Source organism: Mytilus galloprovincialis, chromosome 3, assembly GCF_965363235.1.
Source record: "Mytilus galloprovincialis chromosome 3, xbMytGall1.hap1.1, whole genome shotgun sequence".
In the NCBI taxonomy this organism is placed as follows: Eukaryota; Metazoa; Mollusca; class Bivalvia; order Mytilida; family Mytilidae; genus Mytilus; species Mytilus galloprovincialis.
In genome coordinates, this window is record NC_134840.1 from 105,908,796 (window position 1) to 105,927,534 (window position 18,739).

An 18,739-nucleotide genomic window follows, 5' to 3' on the forward strand; every position below is an offset into this window, starting at 1 on the left:
TGCTGCGGTGTATAATGTTCTTATACAAAATGCAATAATGTTGTAGAGGGTGTAAATTGTTTACTAGTAATTCAGTCTGATTAATGTCTGGACTGCTTTTTCATGTTGATTGATCCTTTTAAACAGCATTTGTCTGAGATTTATTTCCTGTCCAATTTTGGTTTAAAAAAAAAATAGTTTTAAACTGCTTGAAGGGGCACTAGCTACGAGATATATAAAAAATTTAAAATATGATTATTTCTGATCAATCATTAATGAAAGTGGAATAGTAAAATATTAATTCCCTTTTAGCAGTTCAATTTTGTCAAAATAAGCTTGGAAACATTGATAATGAATTATTCACTTGCAAGTGAATAATTCAACCTCATTCAATCCATATTCATGCGACCTAAAATAACCCTTCGCTAGAGATGGATTGTGCATGAATTATGTGTGTTCAATTATGAAAAGAAAAGAATGTCAACATTGAAAGTGAATCAAAAGTAAATCATTTGATTGACCGTTTCAATCAACAAATACTCATTCGATGAAAAACTATGATTATCATATATTTTTAACCTGTACTATAAATTTAACAATCCAATTGCATGAGTTTACTATTTACTTGTATCTATATTTATGTTTATATTGCTTATATGGCCGTCGTCCAATTGCCCATCATTAAGATTGACCACTGACAGGAAATTAAAAAAATTCTGTGTGTAATTTGTCAATTTATTTTCCAGTTATCCTCGTTCCTGTCGGGGAATATAGATTTCTTTAGTCAGACTGGTGGATACAGAACACGGGGTAGTAGTATTGGTAATGACCCTACAATGGAAGGACCCAGGTCAAACCCAGCCACTGTACAGTTTAGACAAAAATCTGCCAACTATTTAGGCTTATTAACAACAGTAAGTATTTAATGACCCTTCAAGTCTAATAAAGCCCCTGTACAGATTAAACAAGTGTAGATAATCAATTGGCCTTTGTAATACATGTAATGATAAGTAGAAGTAATGACCCTACAATAGAAGGACCCAGGTCTTATCTATTCTGTGTCTTTAATGATTCATTTATTCTACTGTCTTTATACGACCGCAAAAATTTTAATTTTTCGTCGTATATTGCTATTACGTTGGCGTCGTCGTCGTCATCTTGCGTCGTCGTCGTCCGAATACTTTTAGTTTTCGCACTCTAACTTTAGTAAAAGTGAATAGAAATTTATGAAATTTTAACACAAGGTTTATGACCACAAAAGGAAGGTTGGGATTGATTTTGGGAGTTTTGGTCCCAACATTTTAGGAATTAGGGGCCAAAAAGGGCCCAAATAAGCATTTTCTTGGTTTTCGCACTATAACTTTAGTTTAAGTAAATTGAAATCTATGAAATTTTGACACAAGGTTTATGACCACAAAAGGAAGGTTGGTATTGATTTTGGGAGTTTTGGTTCCAACAGTTTAGGAATTAGGGGCCAAAAAAGGGCCCAAATAAGCATTATTCTTGGTTTTCGTACAAAAACTTTAGTATAAGTAAATAGAAATCAATGAAATTTAAACACAAGGTTTATGAACACAAAAGGAAGGTTGGGATTGATTTTGGAAGTTTTGGTCCCAACAGTTTAGGAATTAGGGGCCAAAAAGGGGCCCAAATAAGCATTATTCTTGGTTTTCGCACCATAACTTTAGTATAAGTAAATAGAAATCTATGAAATTTAAACACAAGGTTTATGACCATAAAAGGAAGGTTGGGTTTGATTTTGGGGGTTTGGTCCCAACAGTTTAGGAATAAGGGGCCCAAAGGGTCCAAAATTGAACTTTGTTTGATTTCATCAAAAATTGAATAATTGGGGTTCTTTGATATGCCGAATCTAACTGTGTATGTAGATTCTTAATTTTTGGTCCCGTTTTCAAATTGGTCTACATTAAGGTCCAAAGGGTCCAAAATTAAACTTAGTTTGAGTTTAACAAAAATTGAATCCTTGGGGTTCTTTGATATGCTGAATCTAAAAATGTACTTAGATTTTTGATTATTGGCCCAGTTTTCAAGTTGGTCCAAATCGGGGTCCAAAATTAAACTTCGTTTGATTTCATCAAAAATTGAATAATTGGGGTTCTTTGATATGCCAAATCTAACTGTGTATGTAGATTCTTAATTTTTGGTCCTGTTTTCAAATTGGTCTACATTAAAGTCCAAAGGGTTCAAAATTAAACTAAGTTTGATTTTTAACAAAAATTGAATTCTTGGGGTTTTTTGATATGCTGAATCTAAACATATACTTAGATGTTTGATTATGGGCCCAGTTTTCAAGTTGGTTCAAATCAGGATCCAAAATTATTATATTAAGTATTGTGCAATAGCAAGAAATTTTCAATTCCACAGTATTCAGCAATAGCAAGAAATCTTCAATTGCACAGTATTGTGCAATAGCAAGCAATTTTCAATTGCACAGTATTGCGCAATAGCAAGAAATCTTCAATTGCACAGTATTGCGCAATAGCAAATATTTTCAATTGCACAGTATTGCGCAATAGCAAGAAATATCTAATTGCACAATATTGTGCAATAGCAAGAAATTTTCAATTGGAGTTATCTTTCTTTGTCCAGAATAGTAGTTGAATCAACTTAAATCATTGTTTTATACAATATACAATGTATATTCACTTTTACTACCAACTGATAAATTAAAACAACCTTTACCATTCAGTGATAACAAGCACTTTATTTTACATTTTAATATTTTATGATGTATTTAAAAGAGTAGTTATTGTTGCAAACTCCATTAGGAATTTGAATTGAGATCAGTTTTGGAAAAAGGGAAAGGGGAATGTGAAAAAAAATGGGGGAGGGGGTTAAATTTTTCTCATTTCAGATTTCATAAATAAAAAGAAAATTTCTTCAAACATTTTTAACCGGATTTTTGTGACAAAAATGTTGATTATTGATTTGGGGATGTACGGCTTGCAATCAAATGTTGTCCGTGCATTAATTCATGAACCGTCCAACCAAAGCTTTTAAAATTTTAATATGTTATTACTGACAACTATACGAAGGTCAAGTTCAATTATGGCGATTTTGACTTTTACTGTTCAGGAGTTATGGTTCTTGAAAGATTGAAAAATGGAGTTTCCAGTCGTGTTTGTGCATTTACGCATTAACTGTTCTACCAAAGCTTCCCAAATTTTATTATGTTGTTACTGATGACAGAATGGAGGTCAAGTTCAATAATGACGATTTTGACTTTTACCGTTCAGGAGTTATGGTTCTTGAAAGATTGAAAAATGGAGTTTCCAGTCGTGTCCGTGCATTTATGCATGAACTGTTCTACCAAAGCTTCCGAAATTTTAATATGCTGTTACTGATGACAAAATTGAGGTCAAGTTCAATAATGACGATTTTGACTTTTACCGTTCAGGAGTTATGGTTCTTGAAAGATTGAAAAATGGTGTTTCCCGTTGTGTCCGTGCATTTTCTCATGAACCATTCAACCAAAGCTTTTGAAATTTTAATATGATGTTACTGACGACAAAATAGAGGTCAAGTTCAATAATGACGATTTTGACTTTTACCATTCAGGAGTTATGGTTCTTGAAAGATCGTAAAATGGTGTTTCAATTCACATTGTTGCATTTACTCATGAACCTTTCAATCTAAGCTTTTCAAATTTTAATATGTTGATACTGATGACAAAATGGAGGTCAAATTTGATATTGACGATTTCCACTTTCACCATTCATCAGTAAGGCCACGGTTTTTTTATTTGTTGGTTTACAGATTTTCCCCATGAAAAAGTCGGGTCGGTCGGTCAGGAAAAAAAAAAGAAAAAAAAATCATCTTTGAAGACAAAAAAATATGCAAAATCAATATATATTTCACCTTTCTAGCAATATGTTTGTTATGCTATTTTATCATCATTTCTAAAATTTTAGTTCGATGAAATATTATTGCTCAGCTGTTATAAACTACGCATGACATTGTCTAGTAATTTACAGTAAAAAAAAGGGGATGCACGGACAAAGACGAAATTAAATCATCATTTCAGAAACAAGAAAAATAGATTCGCGTAGCTCTTAAATCAATTCCAGAAAACTTGGTAAATAATGATCTTCAAGCACGAAAACTGATAAAGAAAAAATGCATAAACGTCGTACGAAAATAAGTTTCAACAGGTGTCAAAAACCTAATAGAATCGTCCACTGGAAAACGATATCGGGTTAATCTGTTGTCTTGCATTCCTGTTTTTTTATACAAATGAACGACATTTTTTTTATTACCTATAAAAACAAGAAAATTCCTAATGATTTGTTAATATTCAGTTCTTTAATTTGATGCCTTCACCCTGTCCACATTTGGACAAGTCTATTTCTATGAGATGATGCATCTTACGGACTGATGACAAATAAGGTAAACGAACTTATTGAGTAATTGGTTTTAAACACAAGTTTCGTTCCGCAAAATTATTTGCGCAAACGACATTTCAAGGTCAGTTATAATTGATTTGTCTATATTTAGAAATGTAAACTGGAAGGGTTTTTTTTCACACCAGAAAGTGTTGTCAATTTTGTTAGTGATTAATGCATTTCATTTCAGGAAAAAAAATATTTTAATTATTTTTCAGGGATAATGCATTTGTTAAGGTCGGCGGGAATAAAAAAGCGTGAAAAGTGAATTTTATTTTTATTCTGGAAATCAGCAAGATCGGGTCAGCGGATCCGTAAACCAGTAAATTAAAAAATCCTGGCCTAATGGTTCTTGTGATATTGCCAGGACACAAATAAATGTTAATAAATCCGGTTTGCTGTCGTTGTGACAGCCTCTTGTTTTGAGAGGATTAATATTCAACAGCATAGTGAATTGCTCAAAGGCAAAAAAAATATTTTAAGTTCATTAGACCATATTCATTCTGTGTCGGAAACCTATGCTGTGTCAACTATTTAATCACAATCCAATTTTAGAGCTGAATCCAGCTTAAATGTTGTGTCCATACTTGCCCCAACTGTTCAGGGTTCAACCTCTGCGGTCGTATATAGCTGCGCCCTGCGGAGCATCTGGTTTTATTCTATTTTCATATGTAAATTCACTGATCACTCTACAAGTTCTGATAAAGAATCTACTGGTACACTGTAAAAACCTAATGATATAGAAAAAGAGAATTAATATTTGACATGATTTTTTCTTTATCTGTTTGCAGCCATGTCCAGATTCAGTTCCACATAAAACTGCAGTTCAGAATAGAAAAACCCTTCTCAGTTCAGCTGAAAGTAAAGAGGGACTCTCTAAACAGGTAACAATTAAACAATTTTAACTGTTCTTCCTCTCTCTCAAACATATACATCTTTTTTCACAGGTCTTACAGAACATTTCTAACAAAGCATTCCAATCTTACACCTTATAATTTTGTTGTAAATTTATAGGCCCTCCGCCTTCAGTCATGGTTCTTTGACTGATTTTTTTACATAGTTTACATGTTTGAAATATTTTCATTTAAACATGTGCAATAGCTAATTATAAGTATTGTATGCTTCTTTTTGTAATTTCATAGGGTTGTAAAAGCTTGACCGTGGACACATTTTTAGAATGAACCGCTTCCGCACTTCATACAAAATGTGCTTTGGTCAACAATTTTACACCCCAATGAATTTACAAAAAGAAGCATTTAATTCTGTAGCACAGAATTTCCAAATGGAGTGATCAAGAAAGCATCAATGGCTATTTTATGGGGAAAGTACTAATAATTCAAAGTCATCAATCATATCAAATTTATAACCTGAATTATGACTGAATTATGGTAAAATATGTTGTGGTGCTTAATCTTGGGCCTTTCTTAACCAAATGTCATTAATTAAACACTATGTCATAAAACTAACAAAAAACTCTGCAGGTCTTTTAAGCCATTTTATGATAAATATTATTCTTAAGTATGAGATGGCACCAGATTCTTCCAAATTCGTCTTTTTTTTAATTATACCCCCGCTTTAAAAAAGGGGGGGTATACTGTTTTACCTCTGTCTGTCCTTCCATCAGTCAGTCCGTCCGTCCCATGAATATTTTTCGTCGCATTTTTCTCAGGAACTACAATACAAGGATTTCTGAAATTTGGTTTCAGGGTTTATCTAAGTCAGCTCTACCGTGTGATGCGTTTTCAGATTGATCACTTGACAACTTCCTGTTTACCGAACACTTGTATGATTTTACACATGATAGCCAAGTTGAAAATTTTCGTCACATTTATCTCAGGAACTACAATACAAGGATTTCTGAAATTTGGTTTCAGGATTTATATAAGTCAGCTATACCGTGTGATGCGTTTTCAGATTCATCACTCGACAACTTCCTGTTTACCGAACACTTGCATATTTTTACACTATTAATATTATCCACTTGCGGGGGGGTGGGGGGGGGGGTATCATCAGTGAGCAGTAGCTCGCAGTTTCACTTGTTTTTTTTAAACTTCCCAAAATCTTTAAATAATACAATTTATATATATAGATATAAATATTAATGTACTTGAGATGTCTGAAAATAGGTTTCATTTAACTTGAGGTAGAATCTTTTGAAAAGCAAGATGTATTTTTTTAGGTGACAACCCTTGAAAATGTTATTAGCCTAAACAGTGGGCTTAATAAGTTTATTTTTATGATTTTTTTTTCTTTTCTTTAGTTAACTACTTTCCAGCAGAGAGTGGGACGACTGGAACAAGACAAAGAACACTACATGTTAGAGCTACAACTTTTACAAATAAAATATGACAATGAAATCCAGGTAAGTAGTCAGTATTTATCAGTAACGTTCATGCACATTGCTATTCTGTCACATATTTAACCTTAATTTTTAACTTAAAATGTTTACATCATACAACTCCAAAACTACAAAACAGAATGACTTTCTGTCTGTCTATCAAAAAAAGTCTGCCAGTCTGCCAAAAGAATAGTCTGTCTTTCTAAAAAAAAAATAGAGTCTTCCAAATAAATAGTCTGTCGGTCTATCAAAAAATATTCTGTCTGTCTGTTTACAGATATTTCATGTCATGATTCATTATTATTTGTTTGATACCATATTTCATGGATTTTGTAGGTACAAGTGAACCGCTAAATTAAGTGTTCAAAGAAAGATATATTATATATAGGCCTGTATGCAGACTTCGAAAAAAAACATGAAATTAAATATCCACAAACATGCAAGATTTCCCTAATCCATGAAAATGTGGTTCCCACAAAAATAATTGAATCAGCAGTATATATATAAATATATAGTTTAAGTTAATGCAACACCATTATTTTTTTGTAGAAAGTGAAAAAGATAGAAAAAGAATTGCAAGAAATAAAGCGCAGATCTCAAAGAACTGATTCTATTGAAGATAACATTACAATTGTTATGCCAAGTGCCTCAACCAGTGAAACTCAGTCCAAGCCTTCAGTGCTAACCAGCCAAGTAAGTAATGTCATATTTAGGACTTAGAAATAGTCTTAATATTAGTTCCGACCAAAACATGAATAAACATGTATTTTCACAATTAAAATTTATCAATAGTACTGCCCTGTGCCTCAATCAATGAAATCTCATTATAGTCTTCAGTGCAGTCTATCAAAATTAAGATAGTAATGCAAGTGCATCTTGTAATTAAATTAATTTTAGTCTTTAATGCAAACCAGCACAATAATTGCCATGAAGGCGGATGTCCATGAGAACGGGTGTGAAATTTTTGCAGAGAGAATCCATCAACATCATCCAAATTAGTTTTCTAAATTGTATTCTTGGGTGCATTTTATCATCCATAGATTATATACTTTCATTTTCGGTCATTATTTTCTTGTTGAGGAAAACCTCAGGTTTGTTTGAGACATGTGCTCTCCCCATTGGGGATCCATTAGTAGTTTCCTTTGGAAACTTTCAGAATTATCTTTTGAAGTTCTTGAGAGTTCTTGCTGTTCTCCTAATGGATTGGTAGTTTCTTTCATCTACCATTGATACAGCAGAACATTTGGAAGTGTCGGTTTTAATATTATTTTTTCCTAACCGATTCCTCGTTATTACCTTAAGCATATTTTGCCAAGGCATTTGTAGGGCATCCATGTGACCTTGTTCCATTTTATGTAAATAGTTTTGCACTTTTTGAGGACTGAGCCAAATTAGGTGAGTGTGAGTTTAGTATGTTTTATTTTATTTCATTGTATTATGTTTGGGGAAGGTTAACGTTCTGGTAATAAGACCCGTCACGACCTGGCTGGGGAATTAGATAGGCACATGCTCACATTAATCTGTACCGATACAGACTCCAAATGTCCTCCTTTATATATAATGATATATATGCCATAACTCATGGTGGTGCTCCTAATTAAAAGAGGCTCATATGGAGACAAGTAGACATAAAGAAACATTTTCACGATTAAGATATTTGCAATATTACCACTTTATGCCTTAAGAAAGTACACCACTAATTTATGGTCCCATTGCTTTCTATAATAAATTCCTCTGTTTCAAGCATGCACACCTCTTTTGTTTTAAGTTCAAACAAAGTGACAATCATTACATTTCAAAGCAACACTTTATGATTTCTTGTACTGAAAAAATCAACATATCTTTAATGGCATATAAGAAAGAACTGGTTCCCTGATCTTCAGATGTACCAAAACAGGTACTTCTGATCTGACAAACAGACAAAATGTACCCTCTTTTTAAAATTTGGTGCAGTTTTTTTAATACTCAAAATTAAAAGTCCAAAAGTGTTCTACAATGATCACCAGTCCTTCAGCTTTCATTTAATACCTAAATATTCTACATATTTTGAAAGTTACACTCATGCGTAGGAACTATTTTGTTTTAAATATGCACTACTTTCTGGTATGTGCTTTCTGGCCGGGCCGGAATTAGTGGTGTTACTCCTTATGCAGCAAAATTCAAATTGAAGATCAGTGTAAAAGGTAAACATTGTCAGGGATTTTTGTTTACCACAAATTACATAAGGATGTACTTAGGTGAGGTTTGTTTGTACCTGTAGAAAACTTATTTCAATTGGGATAGCACATCTTCCTTCTGGCACAGATGTTATTTACCGAGCCCACAAATTTAGAAATGATCCCGGTAAATTTATTGATCCTTAAAATAGCTTATTTTGAACACTGTATTTAGATTTTTATACGACCGCAAAAATTGAAAATTTTTTGGTCGTATATTGGTATCACGTTGGCGTCGTCGTCGTCGTCCGAAGACATTTGGTTTTCGCACTATAACTTTAGTATAAGTAAATAGAAATCTATGAAATTTAAACACAAGGTTTCAATTACTTAAGTACAAAACATAATTTAACAGCAGTGTAAGGTTGGTAATTGAAACTCATTTTAATATCTCACCTAAACTGCTCTTAAATTATGTATATTGGAAATTTGCCAAAAACTTTATTATTAATAAATTCCATTGGAAATTTGCCAAAATAAAATGTTGCATTGGAGTTATCTTTCTTTGTCCAGAATAGTAGTTAAATCAACTTAAATCATGACTGTATGACATTTTATATTTTATGATGTATTTAAATGAGTAGTTATTGTTGAAAACTCCATTAGAAATTTGAATTGAGATCATTTTTATACGACCGCAAAATTTGAAAAATTTTTCGTCGTATATTGCTACCACGTTGGCGTCGTCGGCGTCGTCGTCGTCGTCGTCGTCGTCGTCGTCGTCCGAATACTTTTAGTTTTCGCACTCTAACTTTAGTAAAAGTGAATAAAAATCTATGAAATTTTAACACAAGGTTTATGACCACAAAAGGAAGGTTGGGATTGATTTTGGGAGTTTTGGTCCCAACATTTTAGGAATTAGGGGCCAAAAAGGGCCCAAATAAGCATTTTCTTGGTTTTCGCACTATAACTTTAGTTTAAGTTAATAGAAATCTATGAAATTTTGACACAAGGTTTATGACCACAAAAGAAAGGTTGGGATTGATTTTTGGAGTTTTGGTTCCAACAGTTTAGGAATTAGGGGCCAAAAAAGGGCCCAAATAAGCATTATTCTTGGTTTTCGCACAATTACTTTAGTTTAAGTAAATAGAAATCAATGAAATTTAAACACTATGTTCATGACCACAAAAGGAAGGTTGGGATTGATTTTTGGAGTTGAGGTCACAACAGTTTATGAATTAAGGGCCAAAAAGGGGCCCAAATAAGCATTATTTTTGGTTTTTGCACCATAACTTTAGGATAAGTAAATAGAAATCTATGAAATTTAAGCACAAGGTTTATGACCATAAAAGGAAGGTTGGGTTTGATTTTGGGTGTTTTGGTCCTAACAGTTTAGGAATAAGGGGCCCAAAGGGTCCAAAATTGAACTTTGTGTGATTTCATCAAAAATTGAATAATTGGGGTTCTTTGATATGCCGAATCTAACTATGTATGTAGATTCTTAATTTTTGGTCCCGTTTTCAAATTGGTCTACATTAAGGTCCAAAGAGTCCAAAATTAAACTTAGTTTGATTTTAACAAAAATTGAATCCTTGGGGTTCTTTGATATACTGAATTTAAAAATGTACTTAGATTTTTAATTATTGGCCTAGTTTTCAAGTTGGTCCAAATGGGGGTCCAAAATTAAACTTTGTTTGATTTCATCAAAAATTGAATAAATGGGTTCTTTGATATGCCAGATCTAACTGTGTATGTAGATTCTTAATTTTTGGTCCAATTTTCAAATTGGTCTATATTAAGGTCCAAAGGGTCCAAAATTAAAATAAGTTTGATTTTTAAAAAAATTAAATTCTTGGGCTTATTTGATATGCTTTATCTAAATATGTACTTTGATTTTCGATTATGGGCCCAGTTTTCAAGTTGGTCCAAATCAGGATTCCATATCAAGTATTGTGCAATAGCAAGAAATTTTCAATTGCACAGTATTGCACAATAGCAAGAAATATCTAATTGCACAATATTGTGCAATAGCAATTAATTTTCAATTGGAGTTATCTTTCTTTGTATAGAATAGTAGTTGATAATATATGTTGGAAATTTGCCAGACATGACTATGATGTCATTTTCTATTTTTATTTGCCAATAACTTTATGTAAATAACTTCATTGGAAATTTGCCAATATAAAATGTTGCTGATGAAGCTTTTTTTCCTTATCTTATCTAAAATGTTTTTAGATAATGTATGTTGGACATTTGCCAGACATGACTATGATGTCATTTTCTACTTTTATTTGCCAATAACTTTATGTAAATAACTTCATTGGTAATTTGCCAATATAAAATGTTGCTGATGAAGTTTTTTTTATTGTTTTATACAATAAACAATGTATATTCACTTTTACTACCAACCAATCTTTACCATTCAGTGATAACAAGCACTTTATTTTACATTTTAATATTTTATGATGTATTTAAAAGAGTAGTTATTGTTGCAAACTCCATTAGAAATTTGAATTGATGTCAGTTTTGGAAAAAGGGAAATGGGGATGTGAAAAAAAGGGGGGGGGGGTTTAAATTTTTCTCATTTCAGATTTCATAAATAAAAAGAAAATTTCTTCAAACATTTTTTTGAGAGGATTAATATTCAACAGCATAGTGAATTGCTCAAAGGCAAAAAAAAACTTTTAAGTTCATTAGACCACATTCATTCTGTGTCAGAAACCTATGCTGTGTCAACTATTTAATTTTAGATTTAAAAAGTTTGAAGAAGAAATCTTAAATTGATTTGTAAAATCTTGACATTTGTTTTGTGTAAAAAAAAACCATGTAATGTCAAAAATTTGATCACAATCCAAATTCAGAGCTGTATCACGCTTGAATGTTTTGTCCATACTTGCCCCAACTGTTCAGGGTTCGACCTCTGCGGTCGTATAAAGCTGCGCCCTGCGGAGCACCTGGTTGGAATAAGGGAAAGGGGGAGGTGAAAAAAATTGGTGGGGTTCAATTATTCTTATTTCAGATTTCTGAAATGAAAAAGAAAATTTCAAAGGATTAATATTCAACAGCATAGTGAATTGCTCAAAAGCAAAAAAAACATTTTAAGTTCATTAGACCACATTCATTCTGTATCAGAAACCTATGCTGTGTCAACTATTTAATCACAATCCAAATTCAGAGCTGTATCCAGTTTGAATGTTGTGTCCATACTAGCCCCAACCGTTCAGGGTTCTACCTCTGCGGTTGTATAAAGCTGCGCCCTGCGGAGCATCTGGTTGACTATTGTATTTATAGGTATCAATATTGATTATTGTTATAAGTAATTTAAAATCAAACTAAATATTAATATATTATAAATACATATGCACATTCATGGCTCTACAATCTGTCGATTCCTGTATCTAAGCATTGCACAAGGTCTGTTTTTCCTTGACTGTTTATGATGTCTTTACAATAAATCCTGTGGACTTTTGATGTGTACTGATTGATATTTTGTTTTACTGGTATATTCATGATTATTTTGTTATTGTCTCTGAACCAGCTGACAGTAACCAAGAGTACTCTCAGATCTGTAGTTGATGTACCGCTTCAGGTTTAAGTTTTTGGTTGAGGTAGTTTTTGATGAAGTTGAAGTCCAATCAACTTGAAACTAAGTACACATGTTCCCTATGATATGATCTTTCTAATTTAAAATCCAAATAAGAGATTTTCACCATTTTCACAGTCCACTAAGCATAGAAAATGATAGTCAGGGATCTCCATTGCCTGTTTAATGATGGCGCCCCGCCATCGTTCAAATATCTTGCGCCGTCGTCAAATGACATGCGCCATCGTCAAATGACCAACGCCATCGTTAAATTGTCTTCCACCATTGTTCAAAATTTCTATCGTTTTTTATAGCGAGACGCCATTTTTAAGCAATTATAATCAAATGCATGTAATTGCATAACCCTTAGGCTTTTTAAATTATAATCCAATACAGTTATAACGCCTGAGGGATATCCGGATTAAGATCGCTAATCACTTGTACCTGAGCTTGTACAGGTAGATCAACAAACCAGACAGGAGAATGTTATCTGGAGATAAACGATTCATTTATTGAATTATTCAACTAAGTTTCAGCAAATGCTTTTGATAATTTAGATTAAATAAATAAATTAATAATGCAGTTACAAAGAAAACAGTTTTACAAGTCGAACACATGCTTTTATTTTGACTTATGCAATCAACATCCCCCTTTTTTAAGAACTACAAAATAAGATGTAAAACATTGATATTATTTCATCGCAAATAACTCGAGTACTGCTGTAATGATAATAAAGAATTACTTTAAAAGTTAAAAAGTAAAAACTTAAATATTTACTCTGAAGAAATATCGTATCGTAATTCCGTCCGAATTCATTTCGTAGTTTACAATCAAATCATTGAACAGGCCATGGAGATCCCTGAATTAGTGTGGATGGGGCATCCATGTACTGGGGACACATTCTTATATTTAAGATGTATTTCTATTTTTTTTTTTCCATCTGACTTACTTGTAAGCCTTTTTAAACTGATTTTTATATGGATGCCAAAAAAATTTGGGGTTGTATATTGCTATCATGTTGTCAGAGGCGTCATCAGTGCTGTATTGGCAGCGTTGTGGTTGTCCAAAGAATTTGGTTCCAAGCAATAACTTTAGTTGAGTGTATCTCTATGAAATATAAACAAAATGTTCAATACCACAAAAGGAAGGTTAAGATTGTTTTTTGGGGTGATGGTCCCAACAGTTAGAAATTAGGATGTAGTTATGCCCTTTACTATCAGGCATCAAACAGTCATTTAAGCTACCGTTAGCGTCATATCGGTAAAAATTTTACCTTGATTCGTAAAATATTCTTATCGGGATTCGTCAGAAGTCTCAAATATTTATCTTTATCGTCATTTTTGGAAAAATTTATCATGATTCGTCAAAATCAGTAGGTTTTTTTTATCGTCTGAAAGAAAGTGTACATTTTATCATCATGTACCCAAAATTACCGTTTTCGTCATTTGGCAAGGATTTTTACCGTTATTTGTCATGAAGGTACCCCCATTACCACCCTCAATTAAGGTTTAAACAGTTTAAAAATAACAGGATTTTAATGGCTAAAAATGAGCTTTTTCTTCATCCCGGATGTGTCGTGACAATAGTACAACTAGCAATTCAGGACTCATTTCCGGGATTAGTTTTGTTAATGAAATACACAGAAAATCATTGGCTTTTTAAATTTTTACCTTTGATAGTGTTTGAACACTAATGATTAAAGTTGCACTTGCTTTATTAAGGGAACAGTCATTATTTATCAGCTGAGGGGGTCAATGCATTTCAGGGGGGGTCATTACCAAAAATATCACACAGCTGGTGGGGTTGCCATCAAAATAAATATTTTACTGGGGGGGGGGGGGTCACACAATGAAAGTTTTTTTGTCTGTCAAGTATATAAATTGTTGATGACATTGAAGTAAGCATGCGATCTCTTAGATGATTTCTGTCATTTTCAAATCTTTGATCCTGTACAGCACCAGCAGGATGACCAATCTCTCAATGGTATAGTATATATAATCACTCATTTGTTATGGTTCATTATCCATAGGATGTGAAAATTTATCACCTGACTTTAATACTTTAAATTCTTAAGATTAACTAGTTAACTGTATAAAGGGGGGTCATACTTATGAAACATCGTTCTAAGGGAGGGTCATTATGTGGTTCATGAAAATTAGGGGGGTTGCCAACAAAACTTTTTGATGTGAAAATTTGAACCGGCCCCCTCAGCTGATAAATAATGACATGATTCCCTTAGCATGAAATCATTTACAATTTACAAGTTTAGTGACGAACGTCTAATCTGTGGAGGAGAATTTCAAGCATGCATATTAAATAGTAAACAATGCAAGTGTGTAATAGTAGTTAAAAAGAAAAAACACCTTTTTTTTTACGGAAATTAAATAAAGTTTTAATTTAGTTTAAATCAGAATTGACAATTGTCTTAGCTGAAAAGTAATTAAATAATGAAGATATAATGTCTTAATGATAGAAGTTCTGATCTTGTGATTAAAAGCTTGGTGTGAATTAAAAACACATGTAAAGAGATTAGAGATCATTAGCCAATATTTCCTGGAGGCATTAATGTACAGCCGTTAATATACATGTAGTTATAGGAACGGCCCTCAGGATTATAACACTACACTGGAGTGCCAATTTTTTTTTTTACAGAAAATCGCTAACAAAACAAAAACAAGTTCAAAATGGCTATTTAGAAAGTCAATCTCAACGAAATGACCGGAATTATTTCTATTAAAAGATAAAATTTGTCCTAAATCCCAATTCCTCGTTTAGGATAAATACTATCAGTTTAGGACAAGTCTGGCATGTATGACTGTTTAACCGGACCCTTGTATACCAAATGACAGAGGTGATGGGATACATCAACTTGCATTTCACACATCAAATTATTTTGATAAACACACATTAAAGTAATTTAGTTTTACCAGAATTGCTTCCCCTTAGATGTATGCTATTTTTACTTTTTTAAATAAATTAGATTTAGATAATATTGGCTTTTGTAGATTATTATAAGATTTGAAATTGTCAGAAGATAAATATAATAGAATTAAACATACCATTTTAGTAATAGAGATATGTGTAAAGTTTGCCGATTTAAATTTATTGAATACTTAAGGTAACAATCTTGAAAATTTTATTCATAATAAATAAAATACCAAGTCTTGTACTCACTAGTGTAAGGTGGTGCGATAATATCAGAGAACATTAATTGACTACGATGTAGCAATGGCTGATATTCAGCAATGATTCGTCACAGGTATTAACTATAATGTCTTAGTTTACTGTGCACCACATTATTTGGAATGACTAGAGTTCTCTAGTTTTAAAAAGTAATCTTTCTTATATAAATAACTAGCTCTGACATGGATGGGAGTTGTTGTCATTTCAAATATATAAATAAATAATTACATTAGATGTATGTTTCATTATAATACTTTATTCTGATTGGCTAACTGCACATCACATGTTATTCCGTAAGTAGTTGCATTGCTCAATACAACTTTTCATTCATGATAACAAGTGGTCCAACAATAAAGTGCACAGGTGAATTAAATAAAAAAATATATAAAAACATGTGTTTTCATGATCATAGCTAAAAAATGTAATTATAAGTATTGAATGCTTCTTTTTGTAACTTTATAGGGTTGTAAAAGCGTTGACCGTGCGCACATTTTTAGAATGAAGCGCTTCTGCTTCCGGGCTTCATACAAAATGTACTTCGGTCAACGCTTTTACACCCCAATAAATTTACAAAAAGAAGCATTCAATTCTTAAATGAAGCAGTCTATAGTACTAAATCACTAATTATAGGTTAGACAATACTTGGTCATGTTTTATTTATAGGTTAGACAATACTTGGTCATGTTTTATGAAGATTTAAGCCCAAGGCCAATGGCTGACTTCTAATTATTACATACTCCTTTATGTCTAGCCTAAAATCATGGAGCAAAAAAGGTGCATGTACAATGTTCGTCCTGATAGCGCCATGATGCTCAAAATATCATGCAATTGTCAAACGACCATCACAGATGACCCACGATTTGACCATATTTCATGTTGTAGCCTGCATAGATGTGTTGTGGGTTCGTTGTGACCAGGGCTTAAAGCAAGATAAAGTGATCCTAGATTATGTCTTTGACAGCAGTGTCAACATTTAAGGTTCAGTCTAACTTTTAGTTTTTAGACAACCAAAAACATAGTCAAACCATAATAAACAGAAACTGTTTAATGACTTGAAGATAGTGTACAATTCAAAATTTTGAAAATAGTTTTTTCAACTTTTCCATATTTTGCTAATTAATAGACTTTTACAGTTATCAAGGAGATTCAGTCTGGGGTTAAAGTTTGTTACACATCAATTACTTTATCAAACCATCTTGGAATTTTAGGAAACTTTTGCAGAAACTTTTATATGATCAATAGTAGGTCTAAAGGAAACTTTTGAAAATGTTATTTCTTTCATTTTCAATATTATTCTGATAAATGGAATTAATTTTATTAAAAAGTAAAACCATTTACAGACAGATTGGGATTAAATTATGTTTACTTGATAAATTAGTTAACCTTAATGGATGGTTATGAAACTTGGATAGAAGTTGATCTATAACATCTTTTCAATGATTGAAAAGGAAATACAAATGTTATGTCAGCCATGTAGTTGAGAGGAAAAATAAAGAACTGAAGAAGGCCAATGGCCAAAACATCTAAAAAAATTGGTTTATTTATACAATTATATAAAGTATGTTCCCTATTAGAATTTTGAAAACAAGGATAGAAGGACAAAGAAATAGCATCTGAATAAAAATGGACTCACTTTTTAAGTCAACATAATTCTTTTACACTAACAGCAGCAATCGAAGACAAGACACAGGGTCTGGCCCTGTGTCACGGAACCTCTAATGTATTAATTTTTAACATAAGATATTCTTATTTGTGGAAATATTCATTATTCTAATATATACTACATAAGAACTGGGTGGTGAGGATACATGAATTACATTAGTATTTCAAGACATTTAGTCAGATGACTTTTTTTTAAATTCAGAATGATAATTATGATAAACACACATACCAGTAATAGCAATTTAGTTTTCCAGATTTGCTTCCCCTTGAATATATGCTATTTTTATTATTTTAGATAAATAAGATTTAAATAATATTGACGTTTGTGGATTATTATAAGATCTGAAATCATCTAAAGATAGATAGAAACAAATAAAAATTATAGTCTTAATAATATGCTTTGGTCATTAGTTTGAAAGTTTAAATTTATCCAATACTTAGGATGACAATCTTGAAAATTTTATTTAAAAAATAAAAACCACTATTCTGATGTGCTCACTAGTGTATGGTGGTGTGATAATATCAGAGGATGAAAACTTGCTGAGATACAGCTATGGTCCGATACATGACAAAACGAATAGTTTTAGTACAATGTGCTGGTATTATTGCACACATTATTTGGTATAACTAGAGTTCTCTAGTTTTGAAAAGTAATCTCTCTTAAAATTGACCAGCTCTGACAATTGTGGGAGGTGTTGTCATTTTAGTCCGAGATTACTCTGATGTCCAACTGGCTGTTTTGCCAGACTAGCTGTGGCCGTGGGACTAAGTCAAACCATCATGGCCAGAAACTGGTTAATGAAATTAATACAATTACAATTTCTGCAGCAGTCCCTAAAGTGTTGTTGTTAAAAGACTCTCTACATTTGAAATAAATACAGTATACAGATCAAAATTTTAAAAATATTTGTTTTAACTTTTCCATTTTTCACTGATAAATGGATTTTCACAGTTAACAAGGAGAAAAAGTCTGGGGTTTGAGATTTTACACATCGATTACACTATCAAATCCTCTTGGAATTTTATGAAACTTTGGCAGAAGCTTTTTTATGATCCATATTATGTCTTTAGTAATCTTTTGAAAATTATTTTTTCCATTTTCAATATTTCTGATAGATGAATTTAATTTTAAAACAGTTGAAATATTTACAGACAGATTAGGATTAAATTAAGTTTACTTGATAAAATAGTTAACCTTCATGGATTGTTAAAAAACTTGGACAGAAGCTGATCATTAAGACAAAAAAATAGCATATGAAGAAAAAGATTGAACTCTGTATTTTACTGATGGACTAATTTTTTTTAATCAACATAATTCTTTTACACTGACAACTGCAAGACACAGGGCTCCAAGATACCCCTAATGCATTTTTATCAAAAGTTTTTCTTATTGATGGAAATATTTATTATTCTTAAAAACCACACAAGAACAAAGTTG

General features: G+C 32.1%; 1 protein-coding gene across 1 annotated transcript in view; it reads left to right on the forward strand.

The window, feature by feature from the left end:
* The window catches only part of LOC143069686 (protein phosphatase 1 regulatory subunit 21-like), a 49,961-nt gene that overhangs the window by 16,022 nt on the left and 15,200 nt on the right, over positions 1 to 18,739 (forward strand). The window contains exons 14-17 of the mRNA XM_076244447.1: positions 726 to 893; positions 5,171 to 5,263; positions 6,640 to 6,741; positions 7,267 to 7,410. Of these exons, the coding sequence (XP_076100562.1) occupies positions 726 to 893; positions 5,171 to 5,263; positions 6,640 to 6,741; positions 7,267 to 7,410 (507 nt within the window). The remainder of the gene's footprint in view (positions 1 to 725; positions 894 to 5,170; positions 5,264 to 6,639; positions 6,742 to 7,266; positions 7,411 to 18,739) is intronic.